The sequence below is a fragment of the Amblyraja radiata genome, chromosome 2 (assembly GCF_010909765.2).
Source record: "Amblyraja radiata isolate CabotCenter1 chromosome 2, sAmbRad1.1.pri, whole genome shotgun sequence".
Lineage (NCBI taxonomy): Eukaryota > Metazoa > Chordata > Chondrichthyes > Rajiformes > Rajidae > Amblyraja > Amblyraja radiata.
This window is the reverse complement of record NC_045957.1, coordinates 100,394,819-100,417,231: the sequence shown is the minus strand read 5'-3', so window position 1 is coordinate 100,417,231 and position 22,413 is coordinate 100,394,819. Positions and strand designations below refer to the sequence as shown.

Sequence of the window (22,413 nt, the reverse complement as noted above, 5' to 3'; positions counted from 1 at the left end):
ATTACTGCTTGCGGATTACTGCTTTGTGGAGCATGTGTGCTCAGTTCACAGGCTGATTTTAAATTTCCTGTTGCGTGCCACTTTGATTCACAATCCCATTTCCTTTCCAGCCTTTCTGTCTCCTCTGCCATAGTGATGCCTAATATAAACAGCAGAACATCTGCTGTTGTTCTGCTGTTTATATTAAGCATCACTTTGACAGAGTAGACACTAGTACTAACATCTAGTACTAAGGTTAGATGTTAGTACATCTAGGCCTTTCATCTAGGCACTTTGCAACCTTTTGGAATGAACAATACATTTTCAGGTATATTGCTCAGACATTATTTCCCACTATCTTGCTTATGTCCCTTTCTCATCCCATTTCGTTGAATTGCCTTGTTAATCAGGGCCGGCCTTAGGAGGTGGGGACCCAATTGGGAACAGTACCTCCACTTCCAACCTTCACCGTAGCTGTTAACTACCATTAAACTGCATTATTCCACGCGTTATTTAACGAAGGTTTGCTAATATTCTGTATGGGCTCTGCGGTTGCAACCTATGTTTCATTACAATCAATGTTTCAGTCTGTGGTCAGGGAGAATGTCGTCCCTGTACAGCTCCCTCCCGATGGGTGGGAATGAAGGGCGGGAATCGGTAGGCCCTAAGGTTGATGATGGGAGGGAGCGGGGAATGTGACCTGCTGTCACTGTTGCCACGCTTTCGCCGCACGACTGCTCCCGGCAGCATCTCAAGCTTCAGCCTTATGAAGCTGATATTGACCACTTTTTTTCCGACACACTTGTTTGTTACTACACATACCAATCGCAGACGTGGCTTCTGTATTATGCACACACACACACACACACACGTTTTGTGTGCGAATGGGGGGAGGAGGGACGTGATGTTTCTGTTGATACGATGGCTACAACAGGCCTTCATAGCCACCTGCAGTTGGGACCATGAAATGGCGCAACACCTGGCGACTATTGCTTATAGACTCAGTGCCTGTTTCTGTGCATTATGTGCTAACCGGGCATTGTACTTAGGGACGGCAATAATTGCACTGATCTCTATGCAAAATAATTTCACTGTACCTTGGTAGACATGACAATGAAGGAACTATTGTGTCCACACGTTTATGCATGTGAGAGTTTGGCGTAAATCAAACGCTATTCCATTTGGTAACTGCTGCTTTTGGGAGCGGACGGCGCTGTTTGCTTCAGATGCACCTTGACTGACTAATTCCAGATAAGAGTCAGCTGCTCAGTCAGTGACTATCATGATAACATCAGGCGTGTGTACACATCCGCTGGCGGGGTCACTGTAACTGTCTGAAGTAAAGTTGTAGTAATGGGTCCCCCGTGCCCCGGGTGTACAATACCAGTAAGTGTGGGGCGGGGCTGATGTTCCGGGCAACGTCAGCTGCAGCAGAGTCTCCCCCTGTGGGCCGCACTGTCACTGTGGGTCGGCAGCGCCCATTCACTGGGCCAGGTGGAGTGAGGCTGGGTGGAGCGGGGCTGGGTGTAGCGGGGCCGGGGGGAACGGGGCCGGGTGGAGCGGGGCCGGGTGGAGCGGGGCCGGGTGGAGCGGGGCCGGGTGGAGCGGGGCTGATGTTCCGGGCAACGTCAGCTGCAGCAGAGTTGGGGACGGTCTACTCCCTCCGTCCACCCAGAGTCACTGACCACGCGGCACCGACACCCCAACCTCTTCCTCCCCCCCGACCTCCCCCCTTACTCCTCCTTCCCCCCCGACCCCTCCCACCCCCCCCCCCGACCCCTCCTCCCCCCCCCACCCCTGGCTGCGGGGATGGACGGAGGGGGTTCGCGAGTGTGCAACCAATCCAGATGCTGGGCCAGAAGAAGGGCCTGCTGTGCTGGCAGCCATCGCAAATACTTACCTGCAGTTCACCGCGTGTACTCTAGTTGGCATTGCATGGCAACAGTACGGGTCACGGGTCGTGACCTCAACTGCGTGCAACCTCCCTATTGAAAGTTAACCGCGGGACTGTGTTGTTGTCGGTGAGGAATTTCACCTACAAGGGTCGCTGCTGAGGGGATACCGTGTATTGCCCACCAGCCTAGCGTGGGGCCCCCTTAAGCGCATGGCCCAATTGGGAGCAATTGGTCCAATTGGCTTAAGGCAGGCACTGCTGCTAATGGTCAGTAATTATGCTCCTTATCACTTGATCTAGAAACATTGAAAACAGGTGCAGGAGTAGGCCATTCATCCCTTCGAGCCAGCACCGCCATTCAATATGATCATAACTGATCATCCAAAATCATTACCCCATTCCTGCTTTCTCCCCATATGCCTTGATTCCGTTAGCCCTGAGAGCTATATCTAACTTTCTCTTGAAAACATCCAGTGAATTGGCCTCCACTGCCTTCTGTGGCAGAGAATTCCACAGATTCACAACAATCTGGGTGAAAATTTTTTTTCTCATCTCAGTCCTAAATGGCCTACCCCTTATTCTTAAACTGTGACCCCTGGTTCCGGACTCCCCCAACACCGATAAAAAATTTCCTGCATCTAGCCTGTCCAATCCATTAAGAATTGGATGTTTCTATAAGATCCCTCCTCATCTTCTAAATTCCAGTGAATATAAGCCCAGTCAATCCATTCTTTCATCATATGTCAGTCCCACCATCCCAGGAATTAACCTTGTGAACCTACGCTGCACTCCCTCAATAGCAAGAATGTCCTTCCTCAAATTAGGAGACCAAAACTGCATACAATTCTCCAGGTGTGGTCTCACCAGGGCCCTGTACAACTGCAGAAGGACCTCCTCGCTTCTATACTCTAATCCTCTCGCTATGAAGGCCAACATGCAATTTGCTTTCTTCACTGCCTGCTGTATTTTACTTTCAGTGACTGATGTACAAGGATACCCAGGTTTTGTTGCACCTCCCCTATTCCAAATCTGATACCATTCAGATAATAATCTGCCTTCTTGTTCTTGCCACCAAAATGGATAACCTCACATTTATTGATATTATACTGCATCTGCCATGCATCTGCCCACTCACCCAACATATCCAAGTCATTCTGCAGCCTCATGACATCCTCCTCACAGCTCACACTACCACTCAGCTTTGTGTCATCTGCAAACTGAGAGATTTTACACGTAATTCCTTTGTCTAAATAGTTAATATATATTGTAAATAGCTGGGGTCCCAGAACTGAGCCTTGTGGCACCCCACTAGTCACTGCTTGCCATTCTGAAAGGACCCGTTAATTCCTACTCTTTGTTTCCTGTCTGCCAACCAGTTCTCTATCCATGACATTACCCTACCCCAATACCATGTGCTCTAATTTTGCATACTAATCACTTGTGTGGAACCTTGTCAAAGGCTTTTTGAAAGTCCAGATACACCACATCCACTGGCTCTTCCTTATCAATTCTATTGATTCTACCATCCTCAAAACATTCCTGAAGATTAGTCAAGCATGATTTTCCCTTCATAAATCCATGCTGACATTGACCGATTCTGTAGATCAATCTCTATTGCTGATTTGATCCATGCCTGGTATTGCTATTGTTGACCCGATCCATGATCCATGCTGGGGATTCCAATATGCCATCTGGTGGTATGTGAATAGCTAAGCGCAGGCTTCAGTCTGATTTACTATGCGGTACCTTACAGAGGCTAAAGACCATGGTCTCTGTATGTTATTTGAATAAAGTTATTTTTTATGAAGTTAAGCGCATTATGGTTTTCACTGCTTCATACAGATCCTGTCACTGCTTTTCAAATGCGCTGCTATTACATCTTTAATAATCGACTCAAGCAGCTTCACCACTACCAATGTCAGGCTAACTGGTCTTTAATTCCTTGTTTTCTCTCTCCCTCCTTTCTTAATAAGTCAGGTTACATTAGCTACCCTCCAGCCCACATGAACTGCTTCCAATGCATCCACGATTTCTAGGGCCACCTCCTTGAGTACTCTGGGATGCAGACCATCAGGCCCTGGGGATTTATCTGCCTTCAGTCCCAACAGTTTACCTAACACCATTTCCTGACTAATGTGGATTTCCTTCAGTTCCTCCCTCACACTAGATCCTCGGTCCCTTATTATTTCTGGGAGATTGTTTGTGCCTTCCTTGGTGTAGACAGAACCAAAGTACTGGTCTGCCATTACCTTGTTTCCCAAAATGAAGTCACCTGTTTCTGAATGTAAGGGACCTACATTTGTCTTCACTAATCTTTTCCACTTCACATAGAAGCTTTTACAGTCAGTTTTTATATTCCCCGCAAGCTTTCTTTTATGCTCTATTTTCCCCTTCTTAATTAATCCCTTTGTCCTCCTCTGTTGAATTCTAAATTTCTCCCAGTCCTCCGGTTTGCAGTTTCCTCTGGTCAAATTATATGCCTCTTCCTTGGATATGTTTTAATCTAGCTCCAAATGGTATTTTGTATTACACCTCATTTGCTTTTTTAAATTGATTTATTGGTTGAAAGATACAACATGGAAACCGGTCCTTTAGCATACCATGTTCACGTTAACCATTAATAGTAAGATTAAACGAGAACTTACCAGTTTGAAGTTTGATCTGTATTTTATGAGGAGTTACGATGAGGGATTACGTGAAGAGCCCGCTCAGCACGCATGCGCGGCATACTTCAAAGCAGCGGTGTGGAATCACAGATAGACACAGTTATTGAAATAAACATAGTAAAGAAAAGGAGATCAGTTATCAGTTTGACCCATATTATTGAGGGTGGGAGCGGAGGACACGTAATCCCTCATCGTAACTCCTCATAAAATACAGATCAAACTTCAAACTGATAAGTTCTCGTTTAATCTTACTATTTTACTTCGGAGTCACGTGAGTGACTACGTGAAGATTTTAAAGCTCTGTGATTTCAAACCGTGTAACAGTTATTACTTCACTCACTGCCGAAGTCCTTGAGGGAGGAAGTGTGTTATCGTAATCAACCAATGAATCTGTTTGTAGAAAAACACAACGGTATTTTTTAACAATAACAACAAAGAAATTAAATTGCTCCCCTGGGCTTAAATTAAATATTTGCAGTCTGTAAATTTTTTTCTGCAAATAAAGCAGGTTTTGCCAACGGCTTATTATAAAAAGTTCTGAACGTTCTTTCCCCTGACCATCCTGCTGTAGCCAAGATGTGGTCTATAGGCACGTCCATTCTTTTGGCCGTCGACGTGGATGCTGCCCTGGTGGAGTGAGATTTGTACATGTTAGTGTTTATCCCAGCAGCTTTTAGCACCTGCTTGAGCCATCTCGAAATGGTTTGGCTCGTCACCCGACCATAAGGTTTTTTCTGACTGACCCATAAGGCTTTTTCACTCCCTCGAATATTTTTGGTTGTGTCTATGTAGGACAGTAGGTGGGTCATGGCACATAACCGTGGTTCTGGCGGGTAAGCCCGGAATTCCACGACTGGATTAGGTGTTCCTGGTCTGCTCTGTTTGATCAGTCCCTGGATAATGAAAGAGATCTGGTATGGAGCTGTGATCATGTTGTCCAGTTGCAATAGGTGTAGTGACTGGACCCTCTGTGCAGATACAAGTGCCATCAACATGAGTGTTTTGAGCGTAGATTGTTCCAGGTTGAGGGATCTGGCTGGTGGCCATCCCCTGAGGTATGTCAGGACCACACTGACATCCCATATATGGGTGTACCTTGGTCTAGGGGGGTTAGAGTTGTAAATACCCTTCATTAGTTTGACCACCAGCGGGTGGGACCCCATGGCCTGTTGTCCTGGAGCTTGTTTTAAATAGACAGACAGGGCACTTCTAGCTGTGTTGATGGCACTGTAGCTGAGTCCTTCATCGTGGTGAAGGTTCGCCAGGAATTCCAGTACGTTGGTAACTGTAGCGGTTGAGTAGGTGGTCCCTGTATCCAAGCAGTACTTCTCCCACTTTTTGATGCTGTACAAGTACTGTTTTCTTGTGGATGTTCGGAGGGATGTCGTGGAGTAATGGGAACCATGGCTGTGTAGGCCAGTCGGGTACTATCAAAATACCTGAAGCAGAGTCCATTTGTATTTTGCGTAGTACACGGCTGATGAGGCAGAAGGGAGGAAATGCATAGAAGAAGAAATGTCCCCAATTTCGCGAACGCATCTACCGCTGCTGCCTCAGGGTCTGGTTCCCAAGCGACATACATAGGTACCTGGTGATTTAGCCTTGATGCAAATAAGTCGATATCTGGCGTGCCATATTGCTTAATAATCTTTGCAAACACTTCGGGGTTTAACATCCATTCTGCATTGTCATTAAATTTGCGTGACCTGGTGTCTGCCACTGTATTTAGCTTACCTGGCAGGTAAGTTGCTGATAGCCAAATATGTCTTTCGACACATCATTGCCAAATTGTGTTGACCAATTTGTTGCATGATATCGATTTTATGCCGCCCATATGGTTAATGTAGGCCACCACCGTAGTATTGTCTATTTGTAACCGTACATGCAAGTGATGCATATTGGATGCATATGCTTTTAAACCATAAAAGGTACCCAACATCTCTAGATAGTTAATGCCCAGTGTAAGTAGTAATGATGACTCTAGGTTAGTCCATCTACCACCTGTGCTGGATAGGGAGTTAGTCGCTCCCCAGCCTTGTGCACTGGCATCTGTTTGGATAACTAAAGTAGGGTTAATGATGATGATAGGGCTGAAACCATGCCAAACGTTTTCTGCCCACCACTGTAGTTCTGATATTGCTTCAGTGGGTAATTTCATGATACGATCATAATGACCTGCATATCGGTTTAGTGCCTGTACCTTTGCTCTTTGTAAGTTTTGATAGTGCAAAGGTCCAAATTGTGTAGCCAGAAATGCTGCTACCATTTCCCCAATTACTCTTGTTACTTGTCGAATAGTTGGTCGCTCGTTGACCATTAAATTGTTGCATGATTGTGCCAATTCAGTTGTTTTGTCTTTTGGCAAAGTTACAGACATGTGGGCTGAGTTAATTGTGAAGCCCAAGTAGTCCATGGTTGTGGATGGCTTCAACTTAGATTTATCTGGATGTAAGACAAATCCCAAGGTTTTGAACAACTGTTTGGTAGCTGACACCGCTGATATGCCAATTCCATGGTCTTGCCTACTATTAAGATATCATCAAGATATGCCATGACCATATGTTTTTGTCTTCTTAATATTGCCAGGGCTGGTTTTAGTATCTTGATGAATAATCTTGGGGCTGATGTTAACCATGGGGTAATGCTTTAAACTGCCATAGCTGCCCCATCCAGGTAAATGTCAGGTATCTGCGATGATCCTTGTGAATGGGTACTGAATAGTAAGCATCTTAGAGGTCAATGCTTGCCATGAAGTATCCTTTGGAAATCAGTTGTTTGGCAGTAACAAACGTTTCCATTTTGAAATGTACATACTTAACAAACATATTTAGTGAAGTTAAGTCAATGATGATGCGACACCCACCATCTTTTTTAGTTTTAGTAAATATATTAAACACAAATTCCAAGGGTTCATGTTTTGTTTTTTCCCATGATACACTTAGTGATTATTCTCACCAGTTCAGCTTGTCCCTCTCGTTTCTCTTTAACTGAGAGGGAAAAGACCCTCTGGGGTGAATGTTGGTGGCAATTTTTCTAGTATAAATTGTATTTTGTATCCACTAATGTTATTGAGTATATACTTGTCACTCGTGATAGACTCCCACGCTTCCTTAAACAGGTGTAATCTCCCCCCTGTTAGTATTGCGCCCCTACTTTCTATATGCTGGTACGAACCAGACCCACCTACCTCCATGGTTATGGGTGTTTCTTCTGTCTCTTCCCTGACCAATGAGTCTTGCGCGTTGTCTGACGTGGCGGTGATGTTTGGGGGTGGCACATTTTCCATGGGGTCCGCTCTGGGCCTTGGTCTAAAAAAGACTTCAGGTGGTGATATGCGGACCCCGAGCTTTCACCAGACCCATAGGGTAGACGTCGACTGGTGGACGCGATGGGGTGCTGCCGCTTGGGTATTGTTGTTTTGGGTTTGCTCGTCCCGGGGCCTGCCCTCATGAGACCATAAGTTTTTTAGAGGCCTCTTCCATATCCTTTACTTTTCGTGAGGTCTTTGCCAAAGAGCAGTGTGTCTGGTTCAGTGGCTGGGGTTTTGCACAACCCCGCGAATTTTGGATTTAGGGCAGGTCTTATAATTTCTTTACGGAGGTTATTTATCTCGAACTGCGTGTTGCACAACAGCGCGAGAGTTGGTTAGTGGTCATCTCCGTATTGTCCACAGAACGAGCAAATGATGTGATGGCTGACGTCAGGAGCCTGAGGATCCGCTGCAGTTTCAGCTCCTGGTTCCGAATATTTGTCCCGACGTGCCCCTAGATTTGGCTGTTGACAGCCGGCACTTTGAGAGACTCACAATTTTCTGGAGCTGTGTACAATTCTAAGGCCTCATTAACCACCTGCTCCGGTAGGGGCCTGTTGGAGAGGTGGTTAATGCTGGCCGCTAGTTTAGGCTCTAATGGCCTTCCTGCACGTGGGGCTGCCACGTAGCGGTCCACCACACCCAGCAGCTCTTCCTGGTCCTGCACCCCTTGCATACTCCCGACTTCTTCAGCCAGCGTCCCCTCTTCCTGACCAGCCCAGTCCTGGTCACCAAAGCTACCCTCTGGTGAGGAGGAAGCGATGGGCAGTGCACAAGGCATTGTGGAGGGAGTGCCTGAACTCCCCCTGCGAGAGCGCCCCTCACGCAGTGCGTCTCGCTGGAGCACCTGCTCCAGGAGCCGCTCCATGCGGCTCAGGCGGCTGTCTCTCCCCCATGCGGGTGGAGAGACGTCCCCGTCCGACGAGTCGGTAACCACCGGCCGGACGCTTTTTCGGGTAGCTTTACATCCAGCCTGCTGCTCAGGCGCTAGCGGGACTGGGCTCGGCACGGTGTCGGGGATGGCGGAGCGCCCGGTAAGCGGTCCTACCGCCTGTTGCTGCCCCCCACAGATGGAACGCTCCTCCGTTGGAGTCGAGCGGGGGACAGATCTCTTTGAGAGCCTCTTCTTAGTCGCACTCATTCTGAAAACAGAAATCAGAAGGCTCTCCTTTCACAAGTAAAGCCGACCTCAGTTTAACTTACCTTTTAAACTGCAGCGGGAGCGCCTGACTCCCGCTGCGGCCGCTGTTGTGACTCCGAAGTAAAATCATTCATTCACACTAGTTCTATGTTATCCCATCCATTGCATTCATTCACCACTCACCAGAGCAAATTATAGCAGCCAATCAACATACAAACCCGCAAGCCTTTGAGATTTGTGTGGGAACCAAAGCACTCAGAAGGAACTAATGTGGTCACAGGGAGAACATGCAAATTCCAAACAGCCAATACCCAAGATCAGGATCAAACTCAGGACTCTGGCATTGTGAAACAGCATCCCCGGCTGCGCCACCGCCACTTGAACAATTGTAAATCCTCCACTCTTCCTCTAGTTCTGAGGAAGGGTCGCTGACACTGAAACGTTGACTGATTTATCTTCCCACAGATGCTGCTTGACTGGCTGAGTTCTAGCAGCATTTCTGTTTTTGTTTCAGTTTTCAGCACTTGTAGTTTTATTTGTTCTTCACCATCCCTTCTTCCTGATGCCTTGTAAGTATTAGATTGGGAGGTTTGCCCCACTGCTGATACAGATGACTCCACTTCACTTCTTCTAACAAGATCTCTATGTGAAACTCATGATTCACATTCTATCATAAGTCGGCTACTCTTCTGTTTTACAATTTATATTTAGTTTATAAAGGAGTCTCATCAATTCTAGCTCCTCCACTTTAAGAGGAACAGGTTACCAGCCAACTTTATCAAGCCCACTGCTGATGCATGTAGATAGTGAGCAAAATAGTTGGTGCTGGCTGCATACAAGCAGTCATGCTAAAACAGCAGCCAATGTCAACTGCCACCACCTAAATGATGCATATGATGATCAATATGCAAATCCTGTATTGCCCGATTAGTAAACCAATTTAATCTCCTATGTCTGCACTTCCCCATCATCACCAAATGCATCCCTGTTAAATTAGCCATTGATCCGTTTTGTGTTTCCTCTTGGATATATATTAGTTGCTTTCTGAACTCACCATACTCACATAATGCAATCTAATTATTTGACCAGCAAATTTTGATATCAGTATGTCACTGAGAGTAAATCACATCCATTGTTGATATCACCATTGCTGCAAATGCCAGACCATTACACTTCGTATAGTGCCAGGGAGATGGGAACATACTGTAACATTTATCTGGGAACTCTTGTTTGATTATGAAAAGCCATCAAAGAGAGAAAATAAAAGGCTCAAATATGTACACAGTGAAAGTCAAACTGAACAGGTAGAATTTGATTATATTCTAATTTTCCAAATATAGCAACGCTTGAAGATTTAGTATGATTGCTCTAGCTCAGATTAATGATATGACTTTTCATCTTATTCTGATGAACATGACACAATTTAAATTGAACAATCCTGTAATTTAGCACGCACAAACTATTATTTAAAATTACTACCATGCAATAAAATTATTTCAAGGTAATGTCAATTGCTACCATTAACAAGTGGGATTTTGGAACTATTGTGAGGAATTTCTTGAGCACTGAAAGCAGTGCGAATTAGTAGTGTCAAGGAGCTTACTTTAAAATATTTCCAAAAGTAAGATAAAATATCCGGGTTCATAGGTCCTCACAATTCATTGAAAATTATATATTAACATTTCAGTGTCAATTTACATTATGCAATTCAGCACCAATGCAAAGAATCATGATTTCAAATCGGTAAGTATGATTTCAAATCAGTAAGGGAGAGGAGATGGGGAATCCTGCAGATCAATGCGGAATTGGGCCAAATAGTCACTCTCTCAACAGCAGTTGATGGATGGTACGTGGAACATAGATTAGAAACATGAAGAAGGTCACAATAATTGCTGGCTACCTTTGCGAATGTCAACAACATGTGGAGAAATGAAGAGTTGTTCATCAGCTTTGAAGCTTCACCCCAGGAAGGTTTCATACAGGGGCGATCTGGATCAAGAGTTACAACATCTATTTTTCTTTGGAAAAGAAGCAGCACGCAGTCCATGATTCGCATGATCAAGTGAGGTGGTTTGCCTAATTTGCGCACTGTGGCAATATCAGCAGGTTTAATTGTCTGCAAATATTTAAAAACAATATAAATTATAATTTTTGACAAGAGCTTTAACCATTCATACACAAATAAAGTAAATGCAATGTCATGGAAATCAGGAAAAAAAACTGCAGATGTGGGACATCCAAATCCAAAAAATTGAAAATGCGGGAAATACTCAGCAAGTCAGGGAAAATTCATGGACACAAAAAAACACTTTTTTTTTTTTTCACATCTCTGACTGTTTATCAGAACTGAGAAAGAGTGGAAACAAGTTCGTTTTAAACAAGTTCGTTTTAAATTTGCAGTCACGTTGAATATAGAAAATTGGCAGAGATGGAGAATGATTTGAACAAAGGGAATATTACTGATTGAGAGAGGCCAAGTTTGTGGTAGTGATAAGCTGTAAACTGTAATAATAATTTTCTACTCTCTCTATAGACAATCACACTCTCAATGGCAATATCAGCAACACAAAGAACTTATTTCAAATACACCTGAATTGCACTCAAGATTAGCAGAGAACCCAGCTGCCCTTTGTTATCAGGTGGCAGAGGCTGAAACCTCACCCCCTAGGTGCTAAGCTGGCTTTATGATGTTCTTTCTGTCATAGGCCTTTTCAATTATTTCTAAAATGTTTCTTAAATTCTGAGATTTAAAAATAAATTGAATTAAGGATGAGTCTCACCCTGGACACTCCCTCTTCTCCCTTCCCCCATCAGGCAAGATGTACAGAAGTGTAAAAACCTATATCTCCAGATTTCAGACAGTTTCTTCTCAGCTGTTATCAGGCAACTGAACTATCATTTCACCAACCAGAGAGCAGTCCTGTGCCATTGGAGACTGTTGGACTATCTTTAATCTGACTTTTCTGGACATTTTCCTGCACTAAACATTATTCCCTTTATCCTGTATCTGTACATTGTGGGCGGCTTGATTGTAATCATGTATAGTCTTTCCACTGGTTGGAAAAAGTTTTTCACTATACTTCGGTACACGTAATAATAAACTAAACTAAATCTAAACTAAATAATAGTGGGGAAAATATTTATTTTCACTTATTTTTTAAACCTAGGTCAGCAACTTCATTCACGTGAAGAGGATCACACTATGTGCAACATCTATGGTAGGTGTGAATCCTAGGTACTACATACAAACGATTACAAGATCCATGATTGTGTTCTGTGCTGGACCCAGTGCCAAGTCCAGCAGGTGACTAGGAGATAAAATGCACTGGCATTTAATCTCACTGCATTACTGATTCCAGTGCTGCAATATGCAGCATTGGAAAACAGGTAGAAGCTGATCTATGAAGAAGACCACCCCGGATGTTCTTGTCGGCACCTTTGTTAAAAGGTATCTGCATTCTCTACTGACATTGAGTATTAGAACTCCACACCAAACACATATTTTTTAATGAATTCCAATCAAAATCAATCAATGGCAAAGTAAGAGAACCTTTTTTATAAACAGCTCAATAAATATTTAGGTCCAAGAAAAGAAGCAGAAATTTCACAATGTAATAGAAGAAATTCAAAATCAACAGCATTTCACTTGCATTTATTGGTTACAAATTTTTGGATATTTGGTAACAAACCTGTAAAGCTGCTTCAGCTTCTTCTAATGCAGGCTTGGCTGCTTCCAGTTTTGTTATAGCTACAAGTTTATCAGCGGCTATGTCATCTACAAGGAGCTGAGCTTTATCTTTCACTTTTTGAACCTGGGCTTTAACAATCTCAGCTGCCTGTGCCTTTAAGGTCACTTCTTGCAGAACTTCATCGGCTTTTTTTGAAGCAACCGCCAAGTCTTTTTCCTTAGTCACAAGTTCTTTGGATAGTTCATTTACTGACACCTCGGCTTCCATAAGCTTTGCCAAACCTACACAGAAAAAGAAATGGTTAAGGAGCGAGCAAGTACTGAAATGAAGAGACAACCTGCTCAGTACATACATATAATACGTTTAAGAACAATATTTGTATGTCATTTGTAAAGGTGTTGGGAAGCAGCCTTACAGTATGTATTTCTTAAGAAAGTGACATTGTGCAGTTGCTTCATTCTATTTATTAAGAAGTGTTATTTTATTTTTCACTTAATGCACAAACCATGAAAGTGTCCAGTAGCAATAGAGATGTTAGGATCCTATAGTTGGACTTCCACACATTTATTCTCTTGCACCAATAACTTTGTATTGACTCTATTGAGTTATTGACTAGATCATGAAGCAAAATACTCTAAAAGTAAAACTGAAATGTTCATATAATGCTCAGATACTATATGAACATTTCAATTTTACTTTTAGAGACAATCCAAAGTTATTGGTCAAAGATTATAAATGTATGGAAGCCCAGGTCGATACCCTGAAAAATTACACGGTTCACTGCTAACATTTTCAATCAGAATGATAGAAAAACAGAAAATGCTGGAAATACATAGCAAGTTAAGCAGCTGATGCAGCAGGCGCATAAATAGAGTGGCTATCAGAGCAGATCAGAGACTAAATATTCTGTGGTGAATGATTCACCTCCTGACACCCCAATGCCTTTCCAACATCCCACATGGCACATTTCAGGCATGTAATGGGGTTCTCCTGTTTGCCACGATAAATGCATTTCCAACAATCTTTGAGAAGTTCATTAAGGACAAAGCAGCCTATCTGAGCACCACACCTGGTGTTCATCTGAGCATTCATTCCCTTCACCATGCATTTTGTCTACGACATGTATTGCATTTGCTCACCTGGACAACTACAACAGCACATTTACAACCAAAATCACCAAGGGCAACAGGTGTAAGAGAACATCACCATCTACGGATTACCCTCCAAGTTGCAAATCATCCAAAGTTTGAAATATATCACCATTCTTCATCGTCATTGGGTTTACATGGCTGCCCCTGAACCAACAAAGCTACAGCAGTTCAGCAGCACCTTGTCAAGCTTAATTAAGGATAGGAAATACATGCTCCCTTTGTCAATAATTCTTTAAAATTAATCTAAAATAAAGGTTTTCCTTAAGAAAACAACTGTGTAACAAGTCACCCAATCTATGCTGACATATCCCAAACCAACCCTCCCCAAGACTTAAAACCTGCCCATGTTCCATTTTTTCATGAATTCTTTACAATTTAGGTGAGGTGTGGAAGAAGATTATCACATCCTAAGATTTACACCGTGATGGAAATCTTCCTGGTAATAAAAATGTATAAGACTGTTATTGAATTCCAATGAGCTTTCCAAGGTCATCAGTGGTAACACATTTGCGTACAAGATCCTGCTGACCAGGCAATGGCAGTATGGTTAATACTGATATGAGATTATAATGACATTGAATTCATGCTTCAGTACATGTCTCCTGATGAATGCAAGAGAGCAATTACTTATTGGCAGACATCAATTCATTGCTCAGTCACTTGAACTGATTAATATCCTGTCATCTTGTTAATTAACATATGCCATGGTCACTGAATTATTCAAATTTTGATTTGTTCCCTTATTAATTGTTTTGCAATGTTCAGAAAATTGAACTTCTTTCCAGTTATTAAAGGTAAATGTAGACAATAAGGCAGGAAATATATTAATAGGAATGCCTGTCAGGGGTGGATCTTGCAACGTCATCCATTTTGTTTTTTATTTAAATTGTGAGCTACATTTATAGGTAGCATTAATACAAAATAATACTGTTAGATTCATTGAATTTTGATTATATATTTCTGTTGCTGCTTAATTAAAAATGAAACGTGAACCACTTTCAATGTTCTCAATTACAGTTTTCTGAATCAATTTAAAAATAATTTAAGAATCTAAACCACATCCACACATAAGAATGCCAAAGTTGTCTTATAGATAACTATAGCTTATGAACATCAACATACTAATTGAATAGATAAATACACACCTGTCTTCATTCTCTCCGACAGCATTTCCACGTAAGCAAATTTTTCTCCGTAGATGGTTTTGTAGCCTCCGATAAAAGATAAGTAAGATTTGGGAGTCACATAGGTCTGACGCCTGAATCGTTCAAAGTATTCAATGCATTTCTCTGCCACGGTATCTTGAAATGTCCCCATGGTGTTCACAATACTCTGTTTAACTTGTGGTGTACATTCAATTTTATAAGAAGCTAAGAAATGCTGAGCAACTGCGACAAGAGCATCTTTAGGCCAACGTTGAAACCAATCCATGGTGCAACCAGAAATCAGGCCAGGAAATTTCAATGAACGAGAACGGAACTTCTCCCCAACTGGAGAAAAGCAAAGAATAACGTGTAAATTACTACGCACTCTTGAAAGGAAGTAATCGTAGAGATTTTCAGCAGTTGGTGGTCGCCTTGGATACTCCTTTTTCATTACAGGGATCAAGTCTTGGGTAATTTCATCAATTTCATCTCGAGCAAAAAGGTTTGAGACTTCACCTGAGGCTAGAACATTGTTCATGTATTCCAGGAAGGACTCATCTTTAATTTCATTGTCTGTAAATATGAATGCCATCCCCAAACCTTTTTGTCCAGCAATACGGTATAAAATCTTCAGATCATCCATTAGATTGCTTGTATTGTAAGTTCTAAAACAAAAATATAATTATGAGATAATATTCCACATGGGTTACACTGGCTTTACCATCATATTTTCCCATTTCACTTCAGAAAGATCAACAGAAAACAGCTGGTACTTCTGAAAAGAAGTGACTCATTGGTGACTGAAGCCTTGTCAAGGTTTTAAGATGATTTTTAATTAAGGAAAGATAGACAGAGGAACATTTAGATAGCAGTACAAAGAAGACATAATGGGCACAAAGGTCTTGGTATTTATTCTGTATTCATCTAACATGAGCAAGCATGGAGGATGTAAAATAGGAAAAAGAAGCTACAAAGTATGCTTATAGAAAATAAACAATACTGTTCAAGCGGTTGCCACAGTTGTAGGGAATTTGGGAAGCTGTAACGGGTCAGGCTTGTTTGGTGGAGCCAACCAACCCCTAATTTTGATCACTATTAAGGCCAGCACTATGGTGCAGCAGGTAGTGCTGCTTCAGTGTCGTGGATTTGATCCTGACCTCTGGTATTCTCTATGTAGAGTCTGCATGTTGTTTGCATGGGTTTCCCCCAGGGTTTTCGGGTTGCCTTCAATTTCCCAAAGGCACACTGGTTGGTAGATTAATTACACCCAGTGTAGCTGGGTGATTGGAGAATCAGGGATGAGCATGTGGGAGAGAATACATAACGAGAAGATGAGTGGGAGAATGAAAATGATGGGATTGCTCTAAGAACTAGCACTGATCTGATGGGCCAAGTAACTTCCTTCTGCGTTGGAAGGAAACATCAGATATGAATAAATATGAAATAACTGTCCTAGTTACATGATAACATTCCTCATTGCCAATACAATAAACAATGGACTCAGCATCAATATATCTCAATCGTTTGATGGTTGAAATTCAACATGGCTGTATTAATTTCTTGATTTTAAACAGATTTTAAAGTGAATTTACCTTGTGAGTACAATCTGAAAGCTTTGATATCCTGCAATATATGATGCCAGTCTAGTAAGACTCTGTTTTCCAGATCCACCAACTCCTACCAGCAAAGCATTTCCTTGTGGAGTTCGAATGATACGGGATATCTTGACCAAATGTATCATGGCGTCCTTTCAACAACAAACAATTGCATTTTAAAACAAGAAGTAAATAAGTTTATTGTTTACTGCACATGTTCTCAAACATTGTTCTACTACATCATTAAAATGTTGCAGGATTTTAGTTGACAATTTAAACAAATACAACAAATTAACAGTTTAAGAAGAAACTGCAGATGCTGGAAAATCAGAGGTAGACAAAAGTGCTGGGTTTGTCTTGTGTCTACCTTCGATTTTCCAGCATCTGCAGTTCCTTCCAGCACTTTTGTCTACCTCCGATTTTCCAGCATCTGCAGTTTCTTCTTAAACTGTTAACATGTCTACCAACAAATTAATAGGTAAGTGCAACAATAATACATAAAGACTTACAACTCAAATCAAAACTGTATTTCTTAGATATCTGAGAGGTTGATCACTGAAAATGTACCTGAATCAGCCAGTTCTTAATTTCCTAATAGTTTAACAGCTATTTAGTCTAGGATATTGAGAGATTACATTTTAAGGGAGCCTATATACTTTTTGAAGTGTTTTCAAAGATAGAAGCATTTCCAAGTAAAAAATACAGATATCCCAGTTCTTATTCCTTGTTATATTAGAGTTATATAGTTGTAGAGACCAGAAACAGTCCCTTCAGCCCAACCTGTCCATGCTGACTGACCAAGATGCTGAACTGAACTAATCCCACTTACCTGTGGCTAATATCGCGTTCAAACATGTTTAAGTGTGTTTTAAATGTTGTAATTGTGTCCACCTCTACCACTTACTTTGGCAGCTTGTTTCATATATACAACACCCTCTAATATTGTCTCTCAGGTCCTTTTTTAAATCTTTCCCCTCTAACCTTAAACCTATCCCCTCTAGTTTGACCCTTCTCTACCCTTGGTAAAATGGCTCTCAAAATTTGATAAGCCTCCGGAAGCCTTCTTACAAAAATCTCGTAAACTAAAGAACAAATGATGAAGGTCAAGATGAGGATGAGGAACAGCTTCTACAATCATACCGTCGCATTGCTGAACTCGGAGTCCCGCCGATAGATTCCTCCGGTCCCTCCGTCCCCATTGTTTAATTATTCTGTATTTTTTATTATTCTGTATCCTCTTTTTTTTTTTTTTTTTTCTATATTGCACTACTACGGACTGACGCAAAACTGCATTTCGTTGTACCCATACTCAGTATTTGTGCAATGACATTAAAGTTGAATTGAATTGAATTGAAAAGAAAACAGGCACAAGGGAACATCAATCTGAATTTCACATCATCCAGAGTTTTAGAGATACAGTTTTAGAGATACAACGCGGAAACAGGCCCTTCGGCCCACCGGGTCTGTGCAGACCAGCAGTCCCCGCACATTAACACTATCCTACACCCACTAGGGACAATTTTTACATTTACCAAGATAAACCTGTACGTCTTTGGAGTGTGGGAGGATACCGAAGATCTCGGAGAAATCCCACGCAGGTCACGGGGAGAACGTACAAACTCCGTACAGACAGCACCCGTAGTCGGGATCGAACCCGGGTCTCCGGCGCTACCACTGCGCCATCGTGACTGAGTTGGAAATCTATCACTATTCCTTCACTATTGCTCAACCTAAATCCTGCAACTTCTTTCCCAATAGCAGTGGGGAAGCATCTAAACCAAAAGGACTGCAGGATTTCAAGAAATTAGGTCATCACCACTTTCTCAAGAGTTTCAAACCCAATAAAACTGGGTTTTCTTTGATATGCCCATATGAAGGGATTATTGAGGATCGTTCTCCGACTTGTCTCTCCATTAAAATTCAATAGTATCTCCAGTCATGCAAACCACGATCTTCATCAATAATCCAATTCCAGTGAAAATTGCAGTCAAACAAAGTTATTTCCTTGCACTAACCCGCTTCTCAATTGTCCTCATTGCAACACCACCTCAGCTGCAAAAGGTATTTTGCTGAAATGGAGCAAATCTGCAGGATTGGATTTTTCCAAGACTTACTGAGGGATGATAAGTGCAAAAAGTGAACTGAGAACAGAACATAATCAACCTGCCTGTTCTTCCTGGGCAGAGCCTGTGCATCCCATATCAGACTGACTCATCAACCACCTGAAAACCCACACAACTATGGAGGAAACAAGTCATCCTCGACTCACCCAAAACTGCCTCAGATGTAGGACTTCCTGGGTTTAAGATCTAGTGTAAGGTCTTATCGTTACCATTGACTATGAGGTCATAAGCATTCCCAAGTAAAGATGTAAAAATTGATTCTCAGTCTCTAGTTTTTGATTCTATCGATCAGTCACAATTGGCATTACCATAGTCAAAACAATTTAAGATTGTACCTTGAAAAACACCAAATCCATCTTTGCACCTCTAATAGCTTCATTGTACTGCTCCATAAACAATTTCAGCCGTCCACTCAATTCATCGAATGATGGAATTGGTTCATACATTTTTGGAGCTTCTAATTCAACATCATCAGGTTCATCTCCAGTGGCCTCTGGGGCATCGCGTAAGAAATCAACAAAGTAAGCTTCTTTTTGAATATTTGCTAAAATCGCATCACTGTGATCCTCTGAAGCAATCTATGTGGAACAAATTAAATTAGAGCAGTTGATAACAAATGGTACTAGACAAATGCGACAAAAAATATTTGAATTTCTAAAAGGCAAGTGATAAGGCATGACATTTTTTAACGAAATAAGGACTCATAGGGGTGGGGACAATATTATCAGATTAGTCATAAGAGAATCTACAAGTATGCTAAGGGCAAAAGAGTAACCAGGGAGATAATTAGTCCCCGTAAAGATCAACAAAGCATTCCACGTGTGGAACCACAGGAGATAGATGAGGTGTTTCCCAACTGATTATTTCTCATCAGTATTTACCATGGAGAAAATCATGGATGTTAGGGAAATTGGAAAGCTTAATAGTGATGCCTTGTATTCCCCAATACATGGTCTACAATGACGCCATTCCTAGTTGACATATTGTGTCAAGAAGTGCCCCTGCATGCAAGCAATAGATTCTGCTCCATTTATGTCCCTGGTACTAAGGGGATCCAAGTGAATATTAAGAAAGTTAAAATCACCCATTACAACAAACCTGTTGTTTTTACAACGCTAAACACGCCTACTCCCCCCCCCTTCCCCTTTCAGCATTTTGTTGAGACCATTCACCTTCATGATTCTCTGGTCCACTCTTCAATTCCAATTAACCATCCCCCTTCTAACAGCACTTTCCTTTGCACCTACAGGCAACACACTTCTTGTCCTTTAACCCCTTTCAGGTTTCTGATCTGAAAGGTTTACTCTGTTCTTTTTCCCACAGACGTGGCCTGACCTGCTGAGTATTTCCATAATTTTCTGTTTTTCTACTATACTCACTAGAGTTCAAACAAATAAGCAAATGACACAGTGGCACAGCAGTAGATTTGCTGCCTTAAGTTTCAATTCGGACTATGGATACTGTCTGTAAGGGTTTTGTACATTCTCCCTGTGATCACATAGGTTTTCTCTGGGTGTTCCAGTTTCCTCCCACATTCCAGAGATGTGCAGGTTTGTAGGTTAATTTGCTACTATACATTCAATCGCTGGTCTGCACAGACCCAGTGGGCTGAAGAGCCTGTTTACATGCTGTATCTATAAACTAAAGATTTAATAACCTGCTTGGTTAGTGGATGCTGAAGAGGCACTTTCCTCTGGATAAAGAGTTCAGAAGAACAACATATTTTCTTCTTCTTCAGGCACTTTTTCCACTTTAAGGAATGAATATTATATTTACTGACTTCAGTCAAACTGTTCTTTTTTTAAAATCATATCCTATTATCCTGCTTATGGGCTTATGTTCTTTTCTCTCCCTTTTTTTTAATACCTCTTTCATTGTTGGCACTTATGTTCCTTAACACCTGATCTGTTTAGACCTATCTCAATATGGACTTTTATCTTACATCACATTCCTCCCCCAGCTATGCTTTGAAAACTCTAAAACCTCCACTCTTCCATGAGTCCTGTGAAGGATCAGTGACCTGAAATGTTGACTAGCTTCCCTTTTCACAGATGCTGGTTAACTGGCTAAAGTTTTCCAGCATTTCTGTTTTTTGTTCTCCATCGCAGAATTTCTCTGGCTAACAAACATCATAAAGTGCACATATATTTATCTCTACAAAGACCTTTTCAATTGGGTAAGGAAAAAAAAGATATGTATTGCAAGATCTGGCAAATTATAGTGTGAATCCAGGTAAGGAGGGGTTGATTGGCAGATGAGTCAGGTGGGGGAAGAGCAGGATGGAGACAGTAACCAAGGCTGGAGGTGATGTTGAGAAGACAAAGTGGTGCAAATGGTGAAATCTAATACAGAAAAAGTGGGGAATCTTTGCTCAATATTTCAGCATCTGTAACTTCTTGTGTCTTCAGTATGTTGCCCAACCTTGTTTGCTGTGGCATCAAACCAATCTTTGTCCTGTTGGTTGGTAAATCGATCTGCAATAACACGATTACATTCATGCTGAAAGAGTGACACCAAGACATCTGGTGACTTGCAAATTTCAGATGTGACATTGAGGATTCCTTGCCAAATTCGGCTGAGATCACGGAGATTGAAAATATAATGAAATTTAGCTGGAGTTGGAAGCATCTGTAAAACAGAAAATGTGAGATAAAACAGATTGCATTAGGAAATGGCACTAAGCAAGAATGCATCAAAAGTAGACACTAATCTGATTCTCGATCAAAAATCCATCAATTTAAGTGCCCAATCTTAGCTGGCTTTTACTTAAAAGACAATACAGTCTCTCCCAGATATCAAGTATTCACTTAATTAAACTTTGCTGCAATAAAGGTTCAATTTAATTTAATTTGTCACATAACAAAGGGCACAATAAAAAAGAGGGAATGCGGATGTGAAAATACATGAATATCTGTAATGATTAACAGTTTTTGGATCGATTAAATGGAAAAGTTCATAAAATAAACAAGCTATTTAACTTTTTTTTTTAAACTGTCTTAACTATCTGCACTCTTCCATCTGGCAACAAAGGCAATTGAATGAATGACTTGCATGTTTTACCTTCACAAAAGAAGCACCATTTACATTTGATTTACGACATTCTTACGAGGAGGAGATTAGCTAGCTTATAACCTCTCTTACCATCCAATGCAACTGTTAAAGGTTATAGATTTAGTGTACTTCCGGTTATATGAATGTTCGAACAACAAAGAGCATTTTAGGAACCTATCCCTTTGTTAAGAGGGGAAGACCAAAATCGGTATTTCATGAGGAAAAAAAAGACACACGGTGCTGGAGTAACTCAACAGATTAGACCTCTGTTTAAGAAGGAACTGCAGATGCAGGAAAATCGAAGGTACACAAAAATGCTGGAGAAACTCAGCGGGTGCAGCAGCATCTATGGAGCGAAGGAAATAGGCAACGTTTCGGGCCGAAACCCTTCTTCAGACTGATGGGGGATGGCGGGGAGAAGGAAGGAAAAAGGAGGAGGAGGAGCCCGAGGGCTGAGGGATGGGAGGAGACAGCCCGAGTGCTGAGGAAGGGGTGGAGACAGCAAGGGCTAACAAAATTGGGAGAATTCAATGTTCATGCCCGCAGGATGCAGACTCCACAAGCGGAATATGAGGTGCTGTTCCTCCAATTTCCGGTGTTGCTCACTCTGGCCATGGAGGAGACCCAGGACAGAGAGGTCGGATGGGGAGTGGCAGGGGGAGTTGAAGT

General features: G+C 41.9%; 1 protein-coding gene across 2 annotated transcripts in view; it reads right to left on the bottom strand.

Annotated features, from left to right (window-relative positions):
• LOC116966099 (dynein heavy chain 5, axonemal-like) overlaps nt 1-22,413 on the bottom strand; it is a 350,576-nt gene that overhangs the window by 128,306 nt on the left and 199,857 nt on the right. For both annotated transcript variants that reach the window (XM_033012270.1, XM_033012280.1), the window contains 6 exons: nt 21,115-21,321; nt 19,029-19,271; nt 16,568-16,722; nt 14,976-15,640; nt 12,680-12,960; nt 10,891-11,106 (listed from right to left, as the gene is read on the bottom strand). In XM_033012270.1, coding sequence (XP_032868161.1) covers nt 10,891-11,106; nt 12,680-12,960; nt 14,976-15,640; nt 16,568-16,722; nt 19,029-19,271; nt 21,115-21,321 — 1,767 coding nt within the window. The remainder of the gene's footprint in view (nt 1-10,890; nt 11,107-12,679; nt 12,961-14,975; nt 15,641-16,567; nt 16,723-19,028; nt 19,272-21,114; nt 21,322-22,413) is intronic.